General features: G+C 40.1%; 1 protein-coding gene across 2 annotated transcripts; it reads right to left on the reverse strand.

Annotated features, from left to right (window-relative positions):
• Positions 1-1,410: 1,410 nt before the first annotated feature.
• Positions 1,411-25,275, reverse strand: GANC (glucosidase alpha, neutral C). Of its 2 annotated transcripts, XM_035328095.1 has the most exons (24): positions 24,913-25,275; positions 23,935-23,997; positions 22,524-22,632; positions 20,859-20,986; positions 20,144-20,326; positions 19,006-19,051; positions 17,901-17,967; positions 16,624-16,720; positions 15,909-16,089; positions 15,491-15,644; positions 14,943-15,178; positions 13,881-14,007; positions 12,800-12,879; positions 11,762-11,905; positions 11,245-11,341; positions 10,763-10,864; positions 10,055-10,298; positions 8,478-8,542; positions 7,440-7,516; positions 6,378-6,452; positions 6,112-6,225; positions 5,542-5,654; positions 4,481-4,584; positions 1,411-3,632 (listed from the first exon to the last, which is right to left on the reverse strand). In XM_035328095.1, exons 1-24 carry the CDS (start codon positions 25,272-25,274, stop codon positions 3,523-3,525), a joined length of 3,078 nt encoding a protein of 1,025 aa, XP_035183986.1. In that variant the 5' UTR covers position 25,275; the 3' UTR covers positions 1,411-3,522. The 2 variants fall into 2 exon arrangements, with proteins under 2 accessions (XP_035183986.1, XP_035183987.1); XM_035328096.1 differs by lacking the exons at positions 1,411-3,632; positions 4,481-4,584; positions 5,542-5,654; positions 6,112-6,225; positions 6,378-6,452 and adding an exon at positions 6,712-7,134.
• Between the last annotated feature and the right edge of the window lie 1,029 nt (positions 25,276-26,304).

Raw genomic sequence — 26,304 nt, forward strand, 5'->3', positions numbered from 1 at the left:
TGTTCCCCTTTTAAAAACTCCGTGACGGTAATATAGTTAACACGCTTGACTAATCTACAGGAGTTATAAGTTATTAATCCTCATGCTTCTAATGGTGGCCTAAATCTTTTTTATTTTTATCATGCATACAAGCTTCCTGCACTAGCAGGGCAGTCAGAAAGGACAGATTTGACTGTGTGTGGAAATGGGAATGCAATTGCTTCAGGAAAACTCGTCCAGCTGCAGAATTGATGACTTCCTTGTTGCATTTAGATGCAAGGATTGCAGGTCTCCTGTTTGACACGTCTTTGCCAAGCTGTCCTGCATAGCTATGTGTCACTCTTTCTAGGATTTTTCAAGAGCAATGCGAGTAGTAAAATGCAAGGGCCTCTCACTGCACAACTTCAGAAAAAATGCTCATTTTGGAGCATATGTTTATGTTCTTTCTTTCACCTTCTCCTGTTTTGCCCAATAATAACATTTATCTGTTATGTGTCATACATAGAACTCTCTTTTTGGAAAGAAAGACAGTAGTAGCACAAGGTGTGATACCTGACAGACTTGTAGAGTGCAGAAAAGGATCAAGTGAAGGATTAGCAGTGGTTTATATATATATATATATAATATTTATTTGTTCTTGGGGTGGGGAAATGGCAGGTTAGCGTCTCACTTTTAACCCAATGTTGCTCTTTATGGATATTCAGGAGTGTTTTCTGCTTATATCTGTTTCAGCTTCTTCTTTTCTATTTTTTTTTTCCTTTTACACTAGACAGATGGTTTTTTTTTTTTTTGTGATGAGAAGGAGTTGCTAGTGAAAGACAAATGGCATTTTTAAAGAAACACTATTTGCCATAGAAAAGAATGGATACGCTGCCTGCTACAAACAGCAAAGAATCCCTTTGTCCATTAGGAATCAAAACACCCTTTGCAATAGTATTTCTTGTGAGTAGAAGTACCCCAATCCACAACACCTGCTCAGATAAAGCAAAATTGATCTACATGGATGATAATCTTTCTATTTTATTTTTATGAAGCTCTATCTGCTATTGTCTTCAGTATCTGAATTCATTTACTTTATGTAGAACTATATTACAAATTTATTTCTTCATTTACGGCAAAATGTGTAGAAAAGCATGTGAGTTGCTACAAACTTGAATGTAAACAACATTTTAAATTTTTTTTTCCCTAAATTTATTATATAAAGAAAACAGAAAAAAGGTTTTGAGCAAATAATTCCTATTGAAATCCACAGAAGTTAGGCACTTCATAACACTGAAAATTTGACCTATGAGTACTTCTGGAGTGCAGATATCATACTGAGAGTCACAGCATAAATGTTAGTCATTCACTTTAATCAGATACACTTCAAATAATACTTAAATGATTCTCAACAGTAGAAAGAAATTCAGAAGGAATAAGCATACAACTCACTTCATTGTTACTTCATTTTACTTTCAAATTTCAGAAAAATCAGTTAAAACATTTCACTAAAACGCTCCAGACAATAATTACACCCTGTCAGAAGCACCACTATGCTTAAATAAAAGAAGCAATTAGCAAATAAAGCTTAGAAACTGATAGAAAAATAGGGTCTGTCTCAAAAATAGGGTTTGTTTCTCTTCTCACAGATGTGTAAGATCTATATGTTACTGTTCCACCTGGATTTACTTATCTGCATTAAGCACAGCCGTATTTAGGCTGCTAGTTCCCAGCTCCTGGGCTGGTGGGTTCATGGTGTCTGCTAGAAGGAGCTGAAGAACAGCTCTATAGAATGGGGGGGAGGAACTTAAGGGTCTAGTGGGAAACAAACTGCACTTGGTACTCAAGAGTGTAGTAGTCAGTGCTCTGGTATTCCCAGAAATCTGCCCTGCAGATGACAAACAGCAGCAGGTGGGAAATGACTGGCCAAGCAGAGAGAAGGCTTATAATGAGGAGTAGGAAACAACATACAAATGGACTATTATGTCCCTTTTAGTGGGCAAAAATAGGGACTGTCCTTCTCTCTTTCCATAGAGTTAATTCACTAATGTTTTTAGAAAATTATTTCCTTATCATATTAAAAGATACCAAGTAATTTCTTCCTTTTTATATCCACAAAACCCAACTGATGGCACGTGCAGGTTTGGCTCAAAGCAGAACTGGTTTTAAAATAATATATTTTACGGGTGTAACAAATGGAAAGGGCAAACAACTTGAACTGTAGAGCAGTGGGTAGCCTGTGAAGAGAGAGACCTCATATGGAAATGGCTGTGGAACAGGCAGGACGTAGGACTCTTATGATGTCTTCTAGTTTTGAAAGAAAAGAAAACAGCAGGACACAGCAGTTTGGAGATGGTTGGAAAAAGTGGCAGGGGAGCATTAGGGTCAATTTTAAAAGAACAGGGGAATAAGTGTGAAATCAGACGGCTAAGTGCAGAATTTACCCCATTAATTTAAAACATTTTCTACTATAAAGAAAATTTTAAGCACTTCAAATTTCCTTCGTGTGAATAAGCTTTTTCCTTGTCACCTACAAAGCTCAAATCTCAGCCAGATACTAAAAGCTGACCAAGAAATTACTAAACTATGTGTAACAGAAGCCAGATCTTAGCAAGCGCTTGAAGATGTGGAGGAACAGAGCTCCATGTAAGCACCGTTGCTTCACCGGGCTAACTTTAACCAATGACATTCAATTATTCAAAACAGGTCAATTCTTTCCTAACCAAATACCTTCTACTTTTCTTCCTATGTTTGTTTAAGTAACAATGGCAGAAAGAGAGGAGCAATGCTGTGGAAGATGTTTCCATGGGAGTCCAGCTGCTATCCCAACCTGCTACCACTATAGACCTATGCCTTTTCAGAAAAAAATTCACCAGCTATTAGATTTATGTACTCCCACATCACTGTCTTTTACTATCATGAAACTGACTGGCACTACTTATTCAAACTTCACTTTCAATGACTGAACTGTTCAGCTAGCCTGTTGTTTACTTTCCTGTACAGACTGCCTAATTTTGCACTGTCATAAAGACTTAAAAGAGGAAATATCTGTAATGACCCTGGATGTCTCCTTCTGGGTTTGTTTTCACAAGGCAGCTTGCAGACAGAACTCTGATGATAACCTCTGTATCAGGTGTACCTAATGACATTCTTTGTCAAACTGCCACAGTTTCTCTTCTCAAGTACTCTCATGTGTGAAAGGTGGGATTGCCAAATACATTAAACCCCATGCCAATAAGCCACAATCTCACTCCATCAATTTATGATTTTTTTTTTTTTTTTGGTGCAAGTGAAAGCAGAACTTAAAGCCTAACTGAAGCTACTCTTGAACAGATATTATTTAGCTTTTTCCCCACAGATACAATCATAGTGCTATTACCTTTGCTGAACAGAAGAGCTATCCGAGTTCAAATTGGTGTTTTAAAAGAAAAAATGTTAGTTTGGGGTTGACTGGGTAGGAAATAGGTTCCTTGATTTGACTGGATTCAAGTGAATGCTCTAAGTCCTCCAAACTGATTTCCCTTCAATCTTTCAATGAATTCTCTGAAGAAGTTGCATTGTCTTTCACTTGATACAAATCTTCCAGTCAGTATCAACGCTCAGGGCTAAATTTTCCAGTGTCAGCACAGAGATCTTCGTATCATATGTGAAAACCACTTCTTTTTCTTTCCCATCTGAACAGGACAAGAGAGTTTACTACATTATTTAGGTAAATGCTTTTCAAACACAACTATTCTCCTTACAGTTTTTAATTCAGACTCCTTGACATTGGTGGAAAGGACTGAATGCAAAACAAACAGTAGTCAAATCACTGACTTACGGTACGTTACTTTTCCTAGAACTATTCAAAGATTTTTCTGCAAAAGTTAAGGCTTGTTTGAGCATAGTTTTTACTCCAAGCAACCTAAAAGTCCTTAACTAGGAGAGGCAGAGGCAGGAAATCCATAGTCACATGATTCACAAGGTGAAGGGATGTGGTTGGAAAGCATCCAGAAGTGAAAAGCCCTTTTTGTAAATGCTGCTGTCTATACATGTAGGAACCCTCACAACTTCTGGAGATCCCCATAACATCAGGATGTCCAGGGGCTTTCAAATGAGCAAAGTGAAGAGCAAAGTAATTTGTTTTTTGTCTGCAAATTTCCTGGTTTTTAGTATTATGTAGGTTTCAGACAGATCTTATCTGTACCTGAACCAAACAGTTTATCAATTAAAATGCTATTTCTGGTCGTATTCTGTATAGGACATCTATCAGAACTTGGTAATTCTGAAGCACATATACTGATATATTCACTGCCTTACAAAGCAAGCGTTCTTCAGGTCTGCACGTAACATTAGTGGTTATTAGCTGCTGGATACTTTAACTATATTCTGTCCTTGCTACCCAAGGAGCAGTACATAAACAAAGATGTTTCCTTTGCTACAGCAGTTTCTTTGTAGAACTGTCAGTTTGTCACCTCTAATAAATGGCAGCAGTACAACAGTATTTCAAATAATTGTAGTATAATGAAAGTCAATGCATTACCCTTGGAACAGATGGTTACAAAAGTGGGTTGTTGTCCAAGTCCCAGAAATATCACCCGTTCAACAACACATGTGGTGTGGTATTGTCCACTTTTATCCATGCAGCTTAAAAAAAGAAAATTGCTTCATATAGTTTCTGTCCATCAATATAGTTTCTGTCCGTTCAGTATCACACTGAAAAAATACTACGTTAGTCTCACCTGAAAGTTCCCTAAACAGGTTTCCATTCGTCTATTTACATTTCTCCGTAAAAAGTATTTTTTTTCTCCCATTACCAGTTAAGTTTTGACTGCATGGCAGATTTCACAAAGTTAGAAGGGGAAAAAAAAGTTTGAGAAGTTTTGTGGCAAAAAAAATGCAGCTTTGACAACCAGAAATGTTCTGGATTTCTGTAAAACAGTAGTAGAAACCCCTAAATATAAATGTAATCTTAATTTTAACGTTTTGCAGGTAAATTGTTTCAGTCTTAAGCACAATTAAATTTCACTTTGCAACTAATTTAATTTCATTTATTTATTTTTATTATAAAGGTCTAAAAAAGCCCTCATATCCAAATTAAATTTTTCCTTTTGGGGGCAAACAATGTTATATCATTCATTTAAATGACTTTATTTTGGCAACTTCTAGATTTTCTAGTAGCTTAGCAACAATCTTTCATATCTATCTTGAATATTGAAGATTTTTAGATTTCATTTACGAGATAAGGGAATTTGAAGCATGCTTTATTTAACCTAGTCTACAGTTTTGCTCTGTGTTAAATTTTGTAGTTTGAGGACCTCCTACTGTATATTTCTGAAGCCTGAGGGAACAATGAAATGCCTTTATTATTTATACACTTCACAGCACTATTTATGCATGAGCAGCAGATATCAGTAGTAGAAGTGTGATAGTGGCATATTTAGGATCTGTTTCCTTACAAGTATTTAGTGATGTTTTTGGAACTTCACTAAGCAATAAATAATACTAACGTTTCCTTATTTGCAAGGCAGTTATAATGAACTAGAAAAGGCATTTCCAGTGACAGTATGTTGAGTGGCTTTTGTCTGCATCAATTGCTGTTACCTGGAAGATAGAATGTTCTTGTGGAAAGTGAATTGCCGGTACAGGAACTGCTTCTCGTGGAGGTACTGAAATGAATGCCCATCATCTAGGTAGAGCTCACCTATTGCACGGGCCTGTGAAACACACCAGATAGAGTCCAAATTAACAGCAGCTTTTAGGGGTAGACAATGAAACATTAAAAAAAAAAAAAAAAAAAAAAAGTCTGACTACATGTTATTACTGTGGGTGTCAGGTGTCACTTCTTTCAATAGAAAGGACAGTTGTGGGAAGTTCTGTCTATATGTCCAAGAAATCTGTGGATTGCCAATTCTGTTCCTTCTTCTAAAGGACTTGCAGAGGCCTGAGAAAGGTCAGAAAAAAATGTTTTGCCTGTGCTACACTCTGATACTTTTACTCTGAGGAAAAAGTGGTAGGGAGGTGGGAGCCCCCTGACAATAAAGAATAGTAGAGGAGGGCCACTGGAAATCCAGATGCAGATACTACTATGCTCATCAAACAGAGAACAAGCACCTAAAAAAGCATAAATGCAGTAAAAGACAACTTTGTAAAGGGAATGTCACCTCAAAGTACCTCTCTGTCCAGGGCCACACGAAGTTCATAAGAAATATCTATCATCCATTCAGTGGATTTTCCAGCTGCAGTCTTAAGAGGTATCACGGTGCCTCCTCGCTGGAATACAGGAATCTGCCAAAAAACAAAGCCAGGGTAGAAAGGTTCACATACTCGTAATTGTATAATTTGAACTGGGAACAGGGAAAACTTATGTTCTTTCTTATCAAACCTCAGAAATAAACTTTTACTGCAAGCACATAAAGAAAACTATTTAATTAACATACATTGTCCAGTGTTACTGGGATCCTCAGAGTGCCTGGATCTTCCATTCGTATAAATGTTCTGAAATCATACCAAATCTAAGAAAAATGAAAGAAGAATGAAAACAATGTGTACGGCAAGATCTAGAAATGCTGAGTTCCAGAATGAGCATATTTATATTGAAGTAAATAATAACAACAAAGTTGTTAATAACAAGTCACAAGAAAGAGCTACACCTGAAACTTCCCACGCACTGCTCTTGTCAGCAGGTTTAACTACTTTAGGTTAGGCAGGCACTGAATTCCCACAGAGATTTTGATAAAAATATTTTTCTTAGCATGTTTGGAGAGCCTCATCTTTCTCCTTAAATTGAAGAAAGAATTGTTAGTATCCTTAAGTGCACTAGTGGAGTCACAGAGCTTTGCACGATCTTTAGCACTCTCCTTTACTTCTGTCTTTCCTCTTATTTGCCTCTAGAGCTGAAACTCAGGCTTTCCATTTGGAACTGTTTTCTTGAAATTCCTTCCCTTCCTCCACCTCTCAGCTGCTGCAGATAAATGGTCTGTGTAGGAGTGGATCACAGTGCCATCCTGTGGATTAATAACTCAGTTTCAGAGAGGAACTGATCTCTGTACATGTCAGTGTTCGCTATGCACATCCCAGGCTACTGAAGCTTGTATCTCCTTGTTATAATTTTTTCTTCCTTTAGCTTCCCTCTGGTTTCCTTATGACTTTCCTTCAAACAGCCCTTTTCTTCCATGTGAAAAGACAAGATTAAGCCTATGTGAAATACACGAGAAAAGAAAATGAATTGATAATTTAGTTGTTTTTTATTTTTTCATGAGAAACAGTTAGCCTTGAGGGGAGATGTAAATTATAGGAGACCTGAGATTTGTGCATAGAAGAGCTTGGAAGAGCACAGAAGTAAATTTACTGTGAGGTATCAAGATGTAATGAAGGCTCAGAGTGACACAGAATGGCTAACACTCAGCATAGTGGCAGTGTGCAGCAATTACGATGTGGGGAGTTGGGAGGTTGTCATATAAAACACTTGTGTGAGCTGAGCAGCTTTGTATGATCCTCACCTCCTCTGACCCTGGAAGTAGAACACTCACTGCCTTGGCCTCTTTGTCCGTGACTGGATGTACCAACAGAGCATTTCCTGGAGAAAAAGATAAACATGGCAATGAGTGACCGCTATGGTCCTCAAAGCTGCATTTCATCACAGCAGCAGCACTGTGCTCTGGTGTTGCCTTGGGCTTGTGTACTGGGTCTGGCTGGGATGTTAACTTTCCCTGCAGCAGCCCATACAGTGCTGCGCTCTGCACTTGTAGCTAGAACAGCAGTGGTATCACACCAGTGTTGTGTCTGCTGCTGAGAAGTGCTGGCACAGCATCAGGACTCTCTCCGACCCTCCTAGGGGGTGGACAAAAAGTGAGAAAGAAACATCAGCAGGGCAGCTGACCTAAACCAACCAAAGGGATATTCCATACCATATGATGTCACACTCAGCAATAAAAGGTGGAAAAAGGAAGAAGAGGGGAGGGGTGGGCTCTTGTTGCGAAAACGTCTGTCCTCCTCCCGAACACCGGCTACGTGCGTTGAGGCCCTGCTTCAAGGACGTGGTCAAGCATCGCTCATTTGTGGGAAGTAGAGAGTAATTTCTTTCCTCTGCACTTCCACATAGCCTTTACTTGTTTTGTTTAGTTATTCCCTTTCCCCCCTCCCTTTTCCCCTTTCCCTTTTTTCCCTTTAGTTGAATTGTTTAATTAATAATAATATTTCCTTAATTATATATATATATATATTTTTCCCCTTTTTAATTAAATCATCCTTATCTCAACCCGTGAGTTGTTCTTTCCTTTACTTCTTCCCCTCCTCATCTGAGGAGGGGGAGTGAGAGAGCGGTTGTGGTGTTCAACTGCCTAGCACGGTAAAACTACCACAGCTTGTCAACCTTCCAAAGCTATTTTAAGGGCTTGCTTGAGCTACGGCATGTGCTTATGTTCACTTCGTACTGGGAAAAAAGGCATGTGTGAGGAGCTCATGGTTGCTCAGTCTCATTCTGTTATGGTACTGTAATGCAGCTGGGCTGTATTGCTCACCCACCCACACCTGCTTACCTAGCATGTACTCATTTTCCACACCAAAAGTTTCTAATTTCCCAGGAAACTCTATCCAGAGAGGCCTGCAGAAAGACAGACAGTGGAATTCAGTTAGTTTCTCTTCTCCCACCAGCTTGTTCAATACTTTCTGGCATTTTTAGGTTCCATTTTCCCCCTCTCCTTAAAGCTATCAAGAACCAAAAATAGAGTAAGGTCCTCTTCTGTGCCCTAAAGTACCACTTCTGAGTCACTGATGAGATTTCCCAGTACAACACAGGCTATGACACTCTTATATGCCCACTGTTAAGCCCCTTAAGACCTAGCTTTTTTCCTTCCTGCCTTCTTCCTTGTGAACTTGCACTACAGATGCCTTCCCTCTAGCAAAGGAGAGATGGGTGAGCCTTTCTATCAAAATTGACCAGCAATGCTGAAACCTGATGAGACCTGATATCCCTGAAGGACAGTCATTCCTGTTTTCAGCAGCTCACCACGGCTTTTGCAATATGTCTCCTGTCACAGACTGGATAACCTCCACCAGCAGTTCTACTTCTGTTCTCAAAAAAGGGAAATGTGATAGGTGCACAATAGGTGCCATACATTTAGAGTTGGAGAGAGTGTAAGAAAAACAGCTCATTCAAATCATAGTCTGCAGCAATTCTCTGGGTTTCCTTACAAAGAAAGACTGGTTCACCCACACATTTACAGACCTTCACTTGTTCACTGTAGCCTTGTTGGTCATGCGCTTGCTAATGAGACACATTTTCCACTGTGTCTGTGAGAAAAATACCATGCTTCCTCTTTTGTTCTGTACCTATTGCAGTAAATTCAACACATTCAAGGCTTTACTTAACATTGTGGGCAGTACATGTCAATGCCAGCTTCATTTCAAGACAGACAAAAACCCACTGTCTGTCAGTGCATACAACAGGCATGTACACCTATAAATGTGCAGACAGGCTCACTCAATGTCTATAATGCAAATCATATTCTAAACTCAACCCACTCAATCCTCTCAAAAAGGCTTTTTTTTTTTTTTAAATAGGAGATGTATTTTATTTTCATAGCAATGAGTAGAGGTAAATGTGCTGCAAAAGGACGGTTCTAAGAGCAACTTCAAAGATACAGCAATACCAGGGAGATAGATGACAATTCCTCTTTTGCTCAAAGGACTGTTGCATTCAGTTCCACTGAAACTTTTTCTTAGAGGTTAAGAAGAGCAGGACAAAAACTCATTTTCTAATTTAATTTCTGTTCTAGATTACTAGTTTCTCTACTAAAAGAATAATGATATAAAAAAATACTGCAGAGAAATGAGCAAGTTATCAATATGAAATAAGCTTTTATAACAGTAACAATTCAGCAGTAATGAGTATTTTCATGAGAGGCAAAATGGCCTTTATGTTTTTATTTCAGCAACTTCAGAGTCTATTAAGCATGGTTTTAAGCGTGGGTGAGAATCCTATATAATGTTCTTCACTATGAGAATTTTGGAGTGCATGGTCCTTTAAAAACATATTTAAGTACTCTGTGTTCTAGTCCCTTGTCTAGGTAACTTCCTGAGGATAATCACTAAACCTCCTGACTTAAGTGCTTACCTCATAACTGGTTCAGCCATTGTGTGTGCCCGATAAAACAGTGTGTATAAGTATGGCAGGAGGACGTAGCGCTCTCTAATGGCTTCCCTGATGATCTGGGTGTTGTTCTCCCCAAAGAGCCATGGTTCTCGCCGTTTGCTCTCCATGTTAGAATGACCTCTGAAGAAGGGCTGGTAGGCTCCAGCCTGATACCAGCGAACAAGTAATTCTGGTTCTGGATCTCCGATGAACCCTCCCACATCAGCTAGATATTGTGCAGACACATAAAAATACACATTTTTGGAAATTATTCTGAAAAACTTGAAGTTGTCCTCTAACACACATTCCAAGTACATAAATTCATGAATTTCATGGTGTACTTGCAGTTGTGCTCTTGAGTAGCTGCTCATCCAATCAAGAGTGGAAAATGGAGGTAACAAGTTATCCTTTAATAAAAATATCAAGAGACCTTTTGGAGGCTGAGGGCCTTCCCCTGTGGCAGAGGACTGCCACAGTGATGCTACAGACCATCACCTGGAGTTTGCTGTTCCAGGTTACAACCGCTACAGAAGACTAAGAGGAGAAGCGATAGTGAGAGACGGGTTTTTTGCATCTGAAATCAGACTCATCCGTGAATCCAACTGGAAATACTGTTGAACTTTTCACTATCTGTGTTGAAGTCTGGTGGCACTAGCAGATTTTGTATAGTGAGCAAACTAAACAGCTTACCTCCACAGAACGAAATCCCTGCCAGACTGATGGTCAAAAGCATTGGAATGGAGATTTTCAAGTAACTCCACTCTGCTGTGTTGTCTCCAGTCCACACTGCCCCTGAAATATACTCAGTCTCAGGATTACATAGGAAAGTTGGGTGTATGATTCAACTTATGCTTGCAGCTAAGGAAAGAAAACAGGGATGGTCATGAACACTGGTGAACTGCTGTTCATTGCAACTTCTTTTTTTTTTTTTTTTTTTTTCTTTATATGCATGCTCCTGAAATATCCAAAATCCATAGTGTTTTGTCCCAGGATAAAGATTGTCATTCTGACTTGTACATGCTTTGCCAGCCCTTCCTGATTTTTTTAATCACTTGCACTTATAGGATCTCACTATTCCAGTATTTCTAAGACAGCTGTTGTCCTCTCTAGACTTAGCTACTACATACCAAGCTCAAGAAAACAAACCAGAAGGAAAGCTAGTCCTTGCTTACCATACTTCTGTGACCCAGCAAAGAATGATCGTGTGAGAACAAATGGTCTTTCTTTTCCTGAAGAACGTTTGATGAGTCCTTCTGCAGTTGCCATTTGCTGAAAATCATTAATATAAAAGTCATAAGGATGAGCTTTCCAATTAAAATATTTGCAACGCTGCCTTTTTAGCCCTTCCTAGTCAGGAAAATTAAGAAATGTGTGTCCACAATAACAGCTATTGTTAAACCAATGCTTTCCTACTACAATATACCTGAACAACAAAAAAATATTAATATTGTATAGTCACAGCCAATGTCATTACATAGTTACATTAGAGATGTATGGATATTGTCATACTATCTTGTGACCAATCACAGAGACATTTATTTCAAATATAGCAATACCTATCACAACAGAATTTAATTCTGTAACCTAATGGAGGTTAGAGAATACCTACTACTATTTAAATACAATCCATATCACATTAGGCATATCCTGTGAGGGCAGAGAATTGTTCTGTGTCTCCACATACTGCACCTGGTAGAAGCCATAGAGGTTGTGTAATTCCCGGTGCTCCCAGTTGTTGTAGTGCACAGCATCTTTCTGCATTGTTAGCTCTGCCCCTTTGAAAACTGATGGCTCATTCATGTCGTTCCACACAAAGAGGATATTAGTGGACCCCTATGGTACAGGGTTGCAGTTAGGACATAAGACAGGCATTGCTAAAACTTAAATGTCTAGTGGGTGTCAGACCAGTCTGGGGTTTGAGTAGGAACAGTAGCAGCAAAGCAAGGTATTTATGCTCTTGTGGTCACTTGAAATTTGCCAGTCATTCCCCCCTTCTCTCTTGGTGGCTTTTACGTTCAGGGTGGCAGCCTAAAAGCCCAGTTGATTTTTGTAGTTCCCACAAAACTCAGCAGAGTTGCAAAGTCACCTGCTGTTCCCACCTTCTGGTAAGGGAGAAGAGGTAGGGAAAGCCAAAAGAGACTTAATAAACAGCTGTGTAGGAAAAGAACTGAGGACAGAAAAGAAAAACTGTAGAGGAAAAGCACTAGGGGAAATGCCAAGCAAGGTCTGTGAGGGGAGTGATTAGCTTTGCAGTAATGTTGAAGCACCCTTCAGTGGAGGGTGGTAGAAACTGGAGGTGTCTGGCAGTGTCCACCCAGGCACCTTCAGCACTGGGAAGAAGTGCTGAATGGAATGTGAAGGAGATGTGACCATAAGCTGTGAGAGTACTCCCATCTCACTCCTTGAGTGTTATTATGGTAGTAAAAACAGGTAATGCAGCAGTGGTATTAGATGATGAGCTGCTAAAATGCCTACATTCTGTCCATCCTACTGCTACAATTAAGTAAGCAGTTTCAGTGGCAGAGTATGGGTTCCAGCTTTCTCAGTGTAGACAAGTCCATGGAGAGAATCCTTCTATGGTATTTCAGTTTCTCACGATATTTTCATGTATGTTATGATAATACAACTACAAAAGCCACCAACTTGCTTAGCCAGTTTTTTATCTTCTCTGTTTTCCCAATTTTTGGGCTTTCTGGAACATGTAGATCAGAACAAATCAATACACACCTTGTACGTTTTGAAGGCAAATTGATCTGCATACCATTTTCGCACTTCAGGATTGGTGAAATCTAGGTAACAAGAGGAACCTGTGGATGTGGGAGATCCCAGTTATTTAGCTGCTTTTAAGAGTATGTGTTGTCTCTGCACCTAAATACAGCAGCCTACAGCTAGAATGCTTTCCATAATTAGGCAGCAATAATGTGGTTGATATTGTTTCTGAAACAAAAGGCCCCCAAAAATTCCAGGCCAACGTGGAACTTGGTACACCTCTTGCCACTATCTGTAGATCACATGTAGACTCTGGAGGTCTGAAGCTCAGCACCATTTCAGGATGAATGTCAGCTGTTTGAAAAATGTTTGGATGTTGACAGGAAGCCAGGGAGAAACAGCATGCTTGATGTTCTGAACTTGAAACAGAAAAGCGCCATTGTGAAGCTGAATAACAACGTCCTGAGATGTATGGGTGAGAGACCTACTGTTGCAGTTATACGTTCACACATATGCACAGGTAGAATAAAATGGCAATAGTTAAAAACTGCCATGCTACTAGAAGTTGTAATATATCCTTGATTTTTTCCATATTCATTGATGTTGCACCATGTTTGTGGGCTGTCTGCAAAGAACAAGGACAACCTCCTTTGCCCTCTACCAACTCACTCTGAGATAACCTCATGAAAAACAGCATGTCAAATCACTGTATTATGATTGAACTAGTCTTCAGTTTCATGGTTCACTTAATTTTCACCCAACCTACAACAGCTGTGTTCAGTGCAACAGACCAGACTGGATTTCTTTTAACCAGCACAAGTTTGAGAAGAGGGATGGCTGTTCTGATCAAAAAATTTAACTTTTCTAGCTCTAGGCAATGGGACTATCTGCAGAGCCAACAGACACAACAAAGTTGTACAACCAAGGCAATTAGAACATGAATGTACAAAAGCCAAACTAATCAAAAGGATTTGAAATTATGAATATCTAAAAAAATAGAAGCACTGTGAGAAATTAATTCTACCTTAATGGCTCCTAGTTCTGCAAATTTTTAAAAATGAACTACTTGAAATGCAGATGGAACTTTTTTTTTTTTTACCTGGCCAACAGATGCCTTCAAAATCTTGTCCATTTCTGTCTTTCACAAAATAGCCCTTGTCTTTTCCCTGTGAATACAGGGCATATATGGGATCTGCTTTAATGTGGGGGTCTACAATGACAACAAGCTGCAAGGATAAGAAAATAAAGTGCATCATTAGCATCAACTCTAGTTAGTGAAACAGTAAAATTTAACTTTTGATACAAGGAAGATAAAGAGTTCATTTCAGGTGAAGAAGGTAGCCATGTCACTCATTTTAGAAAGCAGTTACCTGTGTTTGTATATCCTGCACTACACATATGTATAATAGTTAATTTACAAAGAGGGCATGAATTCATACTTAGACCCCTGAAACATTTCAGTTGAAAGCTAATTCCCCACTCCCTGAAAACACAATGTTTAATTCATGGCTATATTCTGTGAATGGGAAAATATACATATTTGCCTTAAGACATTTAAATATGTCTTAGTCTGTATGACATACAACAACAACAGAAATTCCTATTGTTTGTAACATCCAAGTATCATATTTTGCAGGTACCTTCTTCTGCCATTAACTGCCTTGTCCTAAAGCTGAGAAGGTACTATAGCTCCAACTAAGAGACTATAAAACTTGAATGCTATTTCAAGTTCCCCTGTTGGCAAAGATCAAGCATTAAGCAATTCACAACTTTCAGGTTTTAAATGTGTATATTAGAAAGAAAAACTGAAGCAAGGATAGCTGAAGCAAGATTAGCATAGTGGTGAAAGCTCACGTTATGTAGAAAGATTTTCTCCTTTGTTGATCAGGGACAGCACTAGGCTGCTTCTGTAAGATGGAGCTTCAAAAGGGTCTAACAGCCTGATGCTCAGGGTACTGAACTAACTATGAAACAATATAATGGCATGAAGAGGTGGATTAAAAAAAGCTTCCACACCAGAAGCATCACCAGACTGCAACACAATCTAATTTACTTCGTTGCAGTTACACTGTTTCCAGTATCTCAAGTAGCTTGGTTAAGGCTGATTGGGTAACTTCATGCTACAGATTAGTATTTTATTCCTGCCTGATATATTATTTACCTTGCGTTTTTTCTTCCTGAGAAGTTCCTGCATCTTCTTGGGGTTCTGGAATTTCTTCTTGTCCCATGTAAAATACCTCTTGCCATCTGTGTGTTCTATGTCCAGCCATATCACATCGTATGGAATGTCATGTTCATCAAAACCCGCATCTACTGCCTTGACATCTTGCTCATCTTCATAATTCCAGCGGCACTGATGGTAGCCCAGAGAAAAAAGGGGAGGTAGGGCTTGAGTGCCTAGGAAGAGTATATGAATGAAGCTAACAGTGTTAATCTTTTTCAGAATTTCTTCTGAAGACCTTACAGAAAAGTTAACTTGAGAGCCATGATTAACATATAACTGTCTGCAGCTGGGGAATGATGGCCTACATTGAGTCTAAAGCATATTCTTCACACCCAAGTGATGGGGACTGGGAGTTGTTCCCAAGTGGCCTACTGCACACAATGGGCTAGGTAAATATTAACCCTCTCTTGAGTACAGCATGTTCCTCAGGGAATCTCCCAGGTAAATTTGCCATACTGGTTGACTCCAATTATTTAAGTTAGTACCTGTCAGTTGTGCAAATTGCTTGAAGATATCAAATGCAGTGGGTCCCATCAGCAGGAAAACATCAATGATCCCACTTTCTGACATCCAGCGCACATCAGTTAGAGGCACCGCCCTCTGCTTAGCAGTATCTGCAGCTGATCCGGACTGTATGTGCTTTAAAGGAAACCAAAGTAGAGCTCAATTCTTCTCTATTAAGCTTTTGTTCATTAAAGGATCAAAGGTGGAGACCCATAAAATTATACCACTAACACAAATCTGGCAGGTATTAGAAATACACTATTTATTATATATTCTTAAAAAATCCTTTACTCAATGTTGATATGATCAGTCTCCAGTGATGTTGCCATCTTGCTTTTGGCCCTGCCTTGTAGTGTTTTCTTTTGATATTAAATTCCGAGGAAAGTAGGCAACTCTCACCTCAGCTACTGCCTTTGTATTAATATCCACCAGTGTTTCTGAAGAGTTCAGCCAGAAAATCCCTGAAGTTCTGTTAGGCTTGTGTGCTAAGAGAAGGGGTACTGAACCATAAATACCTATTTTGTCATGTATCTTGTGGCCAAAGATATCCAAATTATAAAGCCGGTAGGCATCACCATCACTAGGACAAAGAAAAAGATGTGTTTGTTAGATGTAAGCATCTTGAACCAGGCCAATTTTACCTCTACTGTTGTTCCACTGAACTCAGTGAACACTCTGTATTATGGTCTTTTGTTTACCCTCCAGGCTGAAATGTGGACCTTCTGTAATACTGCTTCTTTGCTTTGGTTCTACCGATCTCAAGCAAGCAACATTTTGGCTATCAGTGAGAATACTGCACATTTATTCCAAGTCCTAAAATACTCTCCTGTCCCCCATGGAGTTGCTCTTTTAAGAATTCTGTTTAGATGTGACTGATCGTGAAATTCTGAATAAAGACAGCATGGAAATTTGAGAGAGAACAAAAGGGGCATTAATGAAATTGCAGAATGTAAAGCAGAACAACTCACTCCACATGGACAGTTTATGATTTAGTCTGCTATATCATTAAAATAAAATATGTGATATAATATGCATATTTCAAGCTGCTGTTTTATTAAATTATTGACATGGTATTAGAGCTCTCCTCTGGAATAATACAATCTGCCAGCTTTACCTTGTGTTTTTGAGAAGAAGTGATTCTGCGTGTTGTGGTATTCCATAGACATGGTCAAATCCATGTAAAGAGAAATCCACACCTACAGAACTTGGACCTGAGGTAATAACATTAAAAGAGAAGAGCACACAGTTCCATTCTCAGGCTTAGCTGAAAGCAACAAAGCAGCACAACCTAATTGTAAAAAAAAATAATAACAAAAGAGCAAGTTTTAACAACTGGCTATTTTAAACTTGTTTTCAACTTCTTTCATCATTAGTTATATACTGCAGAGGAAACATTTTCAACAGATTTTATTGTATTTCTTCCAATTTTGATCTGCTTAAGAAGATAAAATGGAAAAAGGAAAAAAAGCACGTAATAGCTCCTTTACTATGTAGTAAAACTGCTTAAAATTATCTCCTGTTTCTATCCCAGCAACTACAAGTCAATCTGCAGCAGAGTGGTACAGCAGAGTGAACATCAGAGTCAGAGTTTCTTGTTTTCTACAATCTTCTCTTCAGCCTCAGCTAAAGGAGCAGCATCCACAAGGGCCTCTGCTAAGTGCTATCATCACGAGTGAATCCACAGCAAATTCTGGCAGGTGACCAGAGATCCTCTAGATTGACAAGCAGTGGCTTCAGTATCAGAATCTTACCCCAGGGACTTTACTCTCCCAATACAGCGAAGCAGCAAAATCATGATGCTGGCCTAATACGTCAGATCCAGCACGAATAATGAGTGCAAAAGCTTCCTGCCTCTGCGTGTCTCAATGGTGAAGAGAAGAAACCTCTGTCACCACAAGGAAGCTCTTTTAGACTTCCCTCTGCATACTGCAGCTGATGGGCAGTGCCAGTTGCCATAGAAGGCTGCATGATAGAAGTAACAGACAAAGCTAACAGAATTAGTTAATGCAGAATGCAACTGGACAGACAGCAAAGGGTCATAAGTTTTGGTAATTCATAATTTAAACTGTATTTGAGCTTCTGACTTGCAGATATCTATCCCCTTCTTAGTGTCCCTTAAAACTGCTCAGTATTTTCCTTTGTAGTCCCCCACTTTGTAGTCCCATCAGTTAGCTGATGAAATGGGTCACATTTAATGTGCTTCCTGCTAAACAGAAATCCAATGACTATTTCCAGTGCTTCTGTCAGATTTGTTACCCACTGACACCTTTCAGGCAAGTTAAAAGGAGTGAGTGAGACATTGATAAACATTAAGTAGTTAAACAGAAATACGAATGAATAAAGGTAAATACAAAGCAGTAAAGGCATTTTCAGAACTAGACTGAGACTTACCATGAGCTTTGATATCCAAGAAACTGCCAAATTTCTCTTGCCAGAGACCTAGATCCTCGTGTTTCTCCTATATAAACAGAAATAGCTAAGCCTGTAAGTGCAACTACTCACACCATGTACTAAGAAAAATGTCTTTATAACGTCTTTATTCACAAGAGATTCATGCATTGCTACTTTTTCTGTTGTTCAAATATGGCTAATATAAATAAATCCAAAATGCAATTCAGATTCTGCTGCAGCAGTGCAAATCCGCCAAAGCAAGAACACTCCCTAGCAGAATCCGGAGTTCAGATGCAAGTTTGCTGAAAGCAGCATAGCTCCTCCAATTTTTAACAGGATGGTACAGTAAGCCATCTGCTCTACAGGAGGCTAAAATTGTCGTGAGCATAACTCAGCCTCCTGAGAAAACCGGCATGTGCCTTACGCACTGCCAGGACCTGGTCTTTTTCCAGAGTGAATTAGTCTAAGCATCAGTACTAAGCATGAATGTATGTATAGGCATATCTTCGGACTGTTACAAAAGAGGTCCCTTTCTTTTGAAACTCTCTTTGCAAAGAAAAGGGAATTTGAAAACGACCAAATATCACCGGGAAACTTCCTGTTACATATGTAGTCCAAATTAAACGAGAGATCAAGAACAAAAGAGAAAAAAAAAATACATAAAATGGCCATGGAAGACATTTTAAGCCAGATCTACGTGCTGATGCCTCCTACAGCCATGCTAAAACACATACTGCTACCTGAAATACCAGATCCTCTTTGAATTTCACTGAAAAAAATGATTAGATTAAGAAAAAATTATATTTGATACATCTCATAAAGGAATAGCTGATGTGAGACTTTCAGTCACTATCATCTCTCATGTGAATGAATGCCCCACAAAGCCCAAAGCGCACTGTAATACATTCCAATAGGGAAGAAAAAGAACCGCATTCTGGTGTCATGATAAAGATGAAGTCACTGCAATCTGCTCTATGTTATGTGCTGCATGTTAGTTTGGCTGTTTGTAAGAATATTACCAGAAGAAATCATAAATGTCATTCTATTTAATCAATTCTCTTTTATACAAAATATTAATGATGGAATTGGAGTAAGCATAGGCTACCTTAGAAGAATCACTTGCTGCCTCTTCGTTTTCTGCTGTAGATTTTCTAGTGAAAACAAATATATAAAAAATAATCAGTTTATTGTTAACAGAAAATCCATATAGCATTATGCATTGCCTTACATATTATCTAAGTGCTTTAGAATCATAGACTCATCTATATTGGAAAAGATTTTCAAAATCATCAAGTCCAAGCATCTACCTGACCTATCACTAAACCATGTCCCTTAGTGCAATGTCCACACAACTCAAAAATATCTCCTGGGGTAGGGACTCAGCCACTTCCCTGGGCAGCCTTTTTGAATGCTTGACCACCTTCTCTATGAAGAAATTCTTCCAAATATCCAGTCTAAGCCTCCCCTGAAACAACTTGAGATTGTTTCCTTGTGTCCTAAGGTGCCAGACTACTCTGAAAACTGATGTAATAGTAGAGAGCTCTTTTTGGCAAATCATTTTAATATTTGATGTCCTAAAATAGCCTTCACTCTATACTTGAATTAAATTAATCCTTTAGGATTCCACATTTATTTCTATTTGTGCCAGCATTTTACCCACCCAGAAGATCCTCGTGTCTTTATTCTCTATTAAGGGCTCTCTGTTAATTAATTTTTTTGAACTAATTCTTTCTATGAGAATCGTGCTTGCTATGCCTTTTTCCTAGCCATGACATGGTCTGCTTTGTAATTTCTCATTCTTCCAGCATTTTGCAGTGGGACTGATCTGCAAGCTCATATATGGCATATTGTAACTTACTTGAAGAGCTTATATGGTGAACAAAACCTACCTGAAGAGTAAGTTTAGTCATAAAATGAGGCAAAAGTAAGAACCTTATCATACTACCATTGTTCACTCCCCAAAAGACAAGGGGAACAAGACACCTTGATTTATTAAAGAATTGGCCAATAACTTAGGTTAGCATGAGCATATATGGCTGCTGTAAGGGATTCAAAGAGGCTGCAGCTAACTGACTTAGAAATTCTTTTTTAAAACTTCACTAGCATACTTACTGGCATGAAGTAATAGAGAAGACAGATTTCAACATGTGGGAGTTTCTATCACAGAAATGGCTATTCCAATATAATTGTTTATTTTCAGCTACAGCTCAATTACCAAATGGTGGGATAGACAGGTACTGTACCTATCACTAGGAGGTGGTTGTAGGTGCTCAAAATATAATAACCCATTGGAATTCATGCTCAGAACAGTCTCACCCTTGGAGTGTAGCTCAACCTGGAAGGGGTTTGCTGTGACTTGAAGCTTGCAGTCCGTATTAGCATTTGTCAGCACCAAAATACCTGCCTCCTTCTGGGATACAGAGAGTCTGTCAAATGAAAAGCAACAACAGTTTTATATGAATCAGCAGCATGTGAAATCCACTGTAACTAAATAACAATCTGACAAAGAAGATAGGCTAAGACTGTCTGCGTACATTACAAAACCTCAAGGCTTGTGCTGAGGTGATGAACCCCAGAAATACATGCTGTGTTCAGGCTTCACTGCGCAGTGCAACAGGTGGCTGCAGAACTACCATGAAAACTACCCAGAGTTTGCATTCCTTTCATATTAGCATGTAATGCCTTTAGTAAAAATGATGCAGTGTAACAAGTAGACTATTTTTCAGTTTAGTCAAACAGTCTCAAGTTTCTAATATATATGACAAAGCTTTCTCCTATATGGTTAACATGAATTTTTTGAAAGCAAATTAACCATGTGCATTTTTAGTTTCCTGTAACAACTTTATAATGTGGAGAGTCAACTGTAGTGTAGTGCAAATGAAGGAGAAGGCAAAACAACCTTGCAAATGAAGCTGTAAGTTACTAAGTAAGGTGCTAAATCATTGTCCCCTCACTTACCTCTGGGTGGTAGGTTCCTTTATAAGAACATCAGGAACTTCATATCTTGCTCTGAGAGGAGCTGCCTCATTAATTTTAAGCCTAAAAATATTGCCTTCTATTTCATAAATTTCTACTTGCAGAAGAACCTGGGAGCAAACACACAGATAAACCGGTAATGATAAAAAACATTAACTTACTTTTCAACTTAACATCATCATACACTTACTGTCTGGAAAAAAAACATACACGCCTGCTTTCTGATTTAATGTTCTTTAGTACTACAAAATAACAGTCACCATCCACCTAATTTACATCAGCTAACTCTGCTTTGCTGCTTGGAAGAGCAACTCTTTTTAAGAGGATTCTTTAAGTTTCTCGTGCCTTACGTATTTGCAGCTCTCCCCACAAGAAACAAGGAAAACAGGGATAGTATACAATAACCTTGAAGTCTGGGTAATTTTACTACTGTGGTGTAAAAGTAAGAGCAAGGTACTACTGAGATGTGGGCTTTTTGCAAAAACATCAGTGCTCTGTGTTCACTGGTATTCACAGTGGTACTTTGATGAATCATGTCAGAAAGATACCTGAAGAAAAATGGATGATACTGCTCTACTCATAAAGATGTGTAACTAGCTATTTTATACTTCAGGGAACTGTAAAGTCACTTTTTTCTAACTCAAAAAAAATGACTCATTTTTATTCTGCGGAGAATCTCTATGCAAGAAATCAGACGTTTTTTCTGTTTTATTTTCCCCTTCTGTCTTTTTCACTTTCTGAATCTTTTCTCGCCTGAGACACAAAAATTGGATGAAGAATTTTGGCCTGCTGTCTTTTCCTTTTACCTGGAAACTAATCAGCACCATTCTCTTCAAAGGCATGAAAGAATGAAAGAGCCGTAAGACTAGATGGAGTATAGGCAAGACAGAAAAAATAATTTGGAGTTCCAGATTCTGCTTCCTAGGATATAAACCCCTAGCCTACAGAGCTGCAGGGCCTTCAGTCTTTCACCTACCTTAAGATCTTGGCAGGAAAAAAAAAAAGAAATAAAAAAAAGACAGGCTCCTTTTTCTATGCTGACTGCAAAGAAGGTCAGGATCAACAAGGAAGGCAGAAAATACCTTTGTGCACATCATCTACATAATGGGATGCTTAGAGCATGGAATGAGTAGAGCTGCAGTCCCAAACTCCCATAATCTGAGGATGGCTCAGGTTGCCTATTCCCTCACTGAATATGTTAGCTGGTATTCTGTTAAATTAGAGAAACGGAAGATACCCCCCTTCCTGGCTCTCTTTTTATATATGAATAATTTGATAGGTGAGAAAGACTTTTTTCCTAAAAAGTTGCCATTCATCAAACACAGGAATACAAAGGTATGCTTAGGAGGTGCTGAAACATGTCTTCTTATTCTGTTACAGAAAAATAATGTATTATTTTGGAATAGTGAAGAAAACCTTTTTTAACATAAAAAAGAGTTCTATTCAGATTCTTAATAAAGTCAGTACAGATTTTTTTTTAAGTTTCTTAAAATGTCCCTTTTCTTGTAGTCTCAAGTTCTCAAATACTGACTAGAAAGGACATGTTTAGGTTGATACTACCACTGAAGTATCTCAAAACTTTCTGCAAGTATGATCAGACCTGGTGATAATTTTCATTGCTCTTTCTTATACTAGGGAAGATCTCACCTTATTCTCCTCATGAATAATTTGGAATTTGACTTTCTCATCACTTAATGTGACTGAATCCAGCAATGCTCGATACAAGGATTTTCCAGGACGTAGAAGTTTCTGACGCCTGACAAGACAGAGAATTGTTTTTAGTGTCCCTAATTGTTGCGGCTTCTATCACACATAGGGACGTAACATTGAGTTGGAAATGTTTACTAATGATTTGTCTTGAATTTTTTCAAACAATTATTATTAGTGCTTCAAGTAAAGGGGAAAAAGAGGGAATATAGTTCTAAGCAAACATACGTGTATTAGGAATGAGATGGAAAATAGAGGGGCGTGGTCAACCAACACTATCCCAAAAATCTTTTTTTTTTTTTTACTTTTAAATAACAGGATAAATTCAAGTGACCAACTAAAATCAAAGTTGCCCAGTTACATTCCACTTCTTTCCAGAACCCCATAAATTTCAGCTGAATAACCCATTTTTTATTTTCTGATACATACACCACTGCTTGGTTTCCAGCCCTCCAGTGAACAGCTTCTACATTCTGTAGCGATGAAGCAATACATGTTTGTAATTTGTAATTTCCTGGATACACAAATTGAGGAAATTGATTTTCAAGGGATACTCGTGAATCTACTGACCTAAGAAGGCTCTCTGCTTTGCAAGACCCACTGCTTGAGCTGCTAAAATGAAAGGAGGAACTGAACAAGGAGAGTGGCCAAAGTCTGGATGGGCTGCTACAGAGTTTTGATTGCAGTTTTTGGTCCTGATGATGTTTTTAGAACAGAGACACTGAAATAAAGGCTCTGTCAACTGTTTGGGGAATTCTCCTTGCTGAGCCCAGGTTTTATAAACTGTTTGAAGGTGGGTGTCATTGAGGTTACCTCAAAGGTGTGCTTCTTTATCAATAAACTGACTTGGTTTCCTTGCAAACAGACATTATGCAGATGTGAGCAATCATGCAAAGGATTTATTTTAAAAGTAGAACAAAAACATGATCTGAGGCTTGCCAGTATGCAGCAACTTCCTGTCGAGAAATTAGATGTCTTAAGTTAAAATGGTGACAGGCTAGAGAGGGCTGATGTGAAAAGATGTTTTGCTCCCATTGGTAAAATGTTGTCTGGGACTTCAGAACATAATTTCCTGCAGAACAGAATTGGGTATTTGAAACTATAACCCAGTATGTCAGAGGCTAATTGGTGTAACACTGGGCAGTCATTTGCTTTACCCAGGCGACATTAGACAGAATACAATGGAGGTGAGATTCCACATTTAAAGTGGCCGGTTAGTGGGATGCTCACTTTGAAAGGAACATCCTGAAAGTAGCACAGTTGTTGTGATTAAAATCAAAGTGAAACTACTTCCTGTAACTTTTAATAGTTTACAAAACCAAAAAGCCTACACTACATTTCTTCTCTTTACCTGTAAAAAGCAATCTGGTTGCATTCCTTAAAGTTGCTTTTGTCCACAGCTTCATCTTGAACACTAGAAAGAGCAGAAAACATTTACGTGTGTTCAGCAACCACCTGTTGACAGATCAGATGATGGGTGTCTCCCTCTAGAGTGGTGAGGATTAAGGAGAGTAGAGACAATCGTGACATAAATCTTGTTGGACTCTGAACTACTGTGTTTGTATACGGGAAGAATTTGTATGCATATAGTTCAAAACTAAAACACTTCATTTTAAACTGATAATTTTGACAGCCAGTTGGACCTGTGACTAACAGAGCTGAATTTCTGCATAAGTGAATTATTGGGGCTTTGCATTTTGAAGTAAGTTCTCTCTCTGCAGTCCTTAAGCATCATGTTCCAGTAATAAGAATCGACAGACAGGAAGAGCAGAAACATAGGAAACCTGTATTCCTCTTCTGCCTGCAGTGGGACGAATGAATAGGAGCCTTATGTTGGCTCTACCAACAGCTCTGCATTATTTCAGGACTCGAGAGAACTTGTAGATCTATTAGAAAAGTGTAAATTTTTGGCTTGCCTGAAAACAATGGACTGCCAATAGTGCCCGTCATCAGAATGTTTCTCCTAACATACCGAGTTCAGCCACGCATGGAATAGAATAAGGTTTTATTTAGTCCTGGCAAATGAAGAGCTGACGCTCACAGAACGCTACTTACACACACACCCCATTCACAAACGCAGAGGACAGCCGTGGGTGACAGTGACAGCTCACCGAGCACTAACAGCCCCGCGGGACCTCCCAGCAGCCCCCCACCCGTTCCGGCCACGTCCCCGGCCCTCTCCCGTCAGCGGAAGGCCCCGCGCAGCCGGGGGCGGCTCGGCCTATCCCCACCGGCGGCCGGCTCCGGGCCCTCCGTTGTGTGCAGCCGGCCCGGCACAACCGGGAGCGAGCAGCGGGCCGGCCCAGGAGCCATTAGCGGGCAGCGTTACCTGGCTTCCCCCGGCGCGGCCGCCTCCATCGCGGCTGCTGCAGCCGGCGGGGCGGCAGCGGAGGCCGGGCTTTCCCGGGGGAGCCCCGTGCCCTCCGAAACGGACAGGAGCGGAGGGGAAGCCGGGCAGCGGCTGCTCCGCCCCCCCGCGCCGCTCCCTCTCGCCCACGACGACGGCGTGGCCCCGCGGGGAGCGGAAGAGGCGCGGCCACGGCCTCCGGGCGGCGGGATGGCGGCGGCGGCGCCGCGGTGCGGGGAGCGGCGGCGGCCTGAGGCCGCCGTGCTGCGGCTGTTGGCGCTGCTGCTGCTGGCGGGCGCGGCGGGCGCCGGGCAGCTCTCCAAATGGCGGGTGCCGGTGCCCATGGTGAGTGCGCGGAGGGCGGCCGGGGCGCGGCCTGGCCTGGTCTGCCCTGCCCGTTGCCTTGCGGCTCCAGCCCAGGGCTGGTGTTGGGCCTTTTGCCTATCTTCGGCAGCAGCGGGAGAGGAGGCCGCGGCGGGAGGCCGAGGGGGAGCCCCCGCCGCCGGGCTGGGCCGGGGCTTGGCCCCGGGATATCGGGGCCCCGCGCCCCCGAGGGGCTGGGCTGAGGGGGTTGCCGCCGCCGGGGAGGCTTCCAGCGCCTCTCTGCTGCTGTGCCTGTTGGAAAGTGCGGGGAGACGCTCTCTTATCTCGTGTTTAACACGTGTTTATCGGGCTGTGGGAGGGAGTAGCGTGTTTTCTGTGAGACTCGTGAGCTTCGGTAAAGAGCTGAAAGGATGAACGCTTCGGTTGTTTCTAAGGTGCTTGCTTGGATAAAGTCTAGACCTTATCAACAAGGAAATGCAAATCGTTTTAATAAGTGGTGGTAAACTAATTCGGTTTTGCAGAACCAAAAAAAAAGTCTCTCAAGCTGTCTTTAAAAGTAGATCGAAGGGGTGATGAAGCATAACCGGAAAATCCAGTAAAGCTGGCTCCTAATTGGTATTCACTTTCATTTTTGCATTAAGTTAAAACTCTGAGTGGAAAATGACATTTAAATTGGGTTACATTAAGCCCACTAATGTCTTCTCCTCCTTTTGCTTTTCCAGGGGAAGAAGTTTTTTAACTTTGGGAAGATTCTCTTCAGCAACACCACCATTTTCCTGAGATGTAAGTGCTCCCAGGGGATTTACCTGCTCGTTCTGCTGTTAGACACAGTCCTTATTTTGCATTTTGGACTTAAAAGACTGTGAAGTTTTTAACAACACTTGTTGCAGTGACAGCTCATCTGCTAGCACTGGATGAAAGCCACGGGTCTGATATGGTTGGGTTCAATAACAGCCTTGGAGCTTCCCAGCTGTGGTATCTTTTGGCTGCAGCAGAAGTGGATTGTTGTGTTTGGTCTGTGTGTGGAAAGGGTGAGATGGGCAATGGGAG

This window comes from Oxyura jamaicensis, chromosome 5, assembly GCF_011077185.1.
Source record: "Oxyura jamaicensis isolate SHBP4307 breed ruddy duck chromosome 5, BPBGC_Ojam_1.0, whole genome shotgun sequence".
In the NCBI taxonomy this organism is placed as follows: Eukaryota; Metazoa; Chordata; class Aves; order Anseriformes; family Anatidae; genus Oxyura; species Oxyura jamaicensis.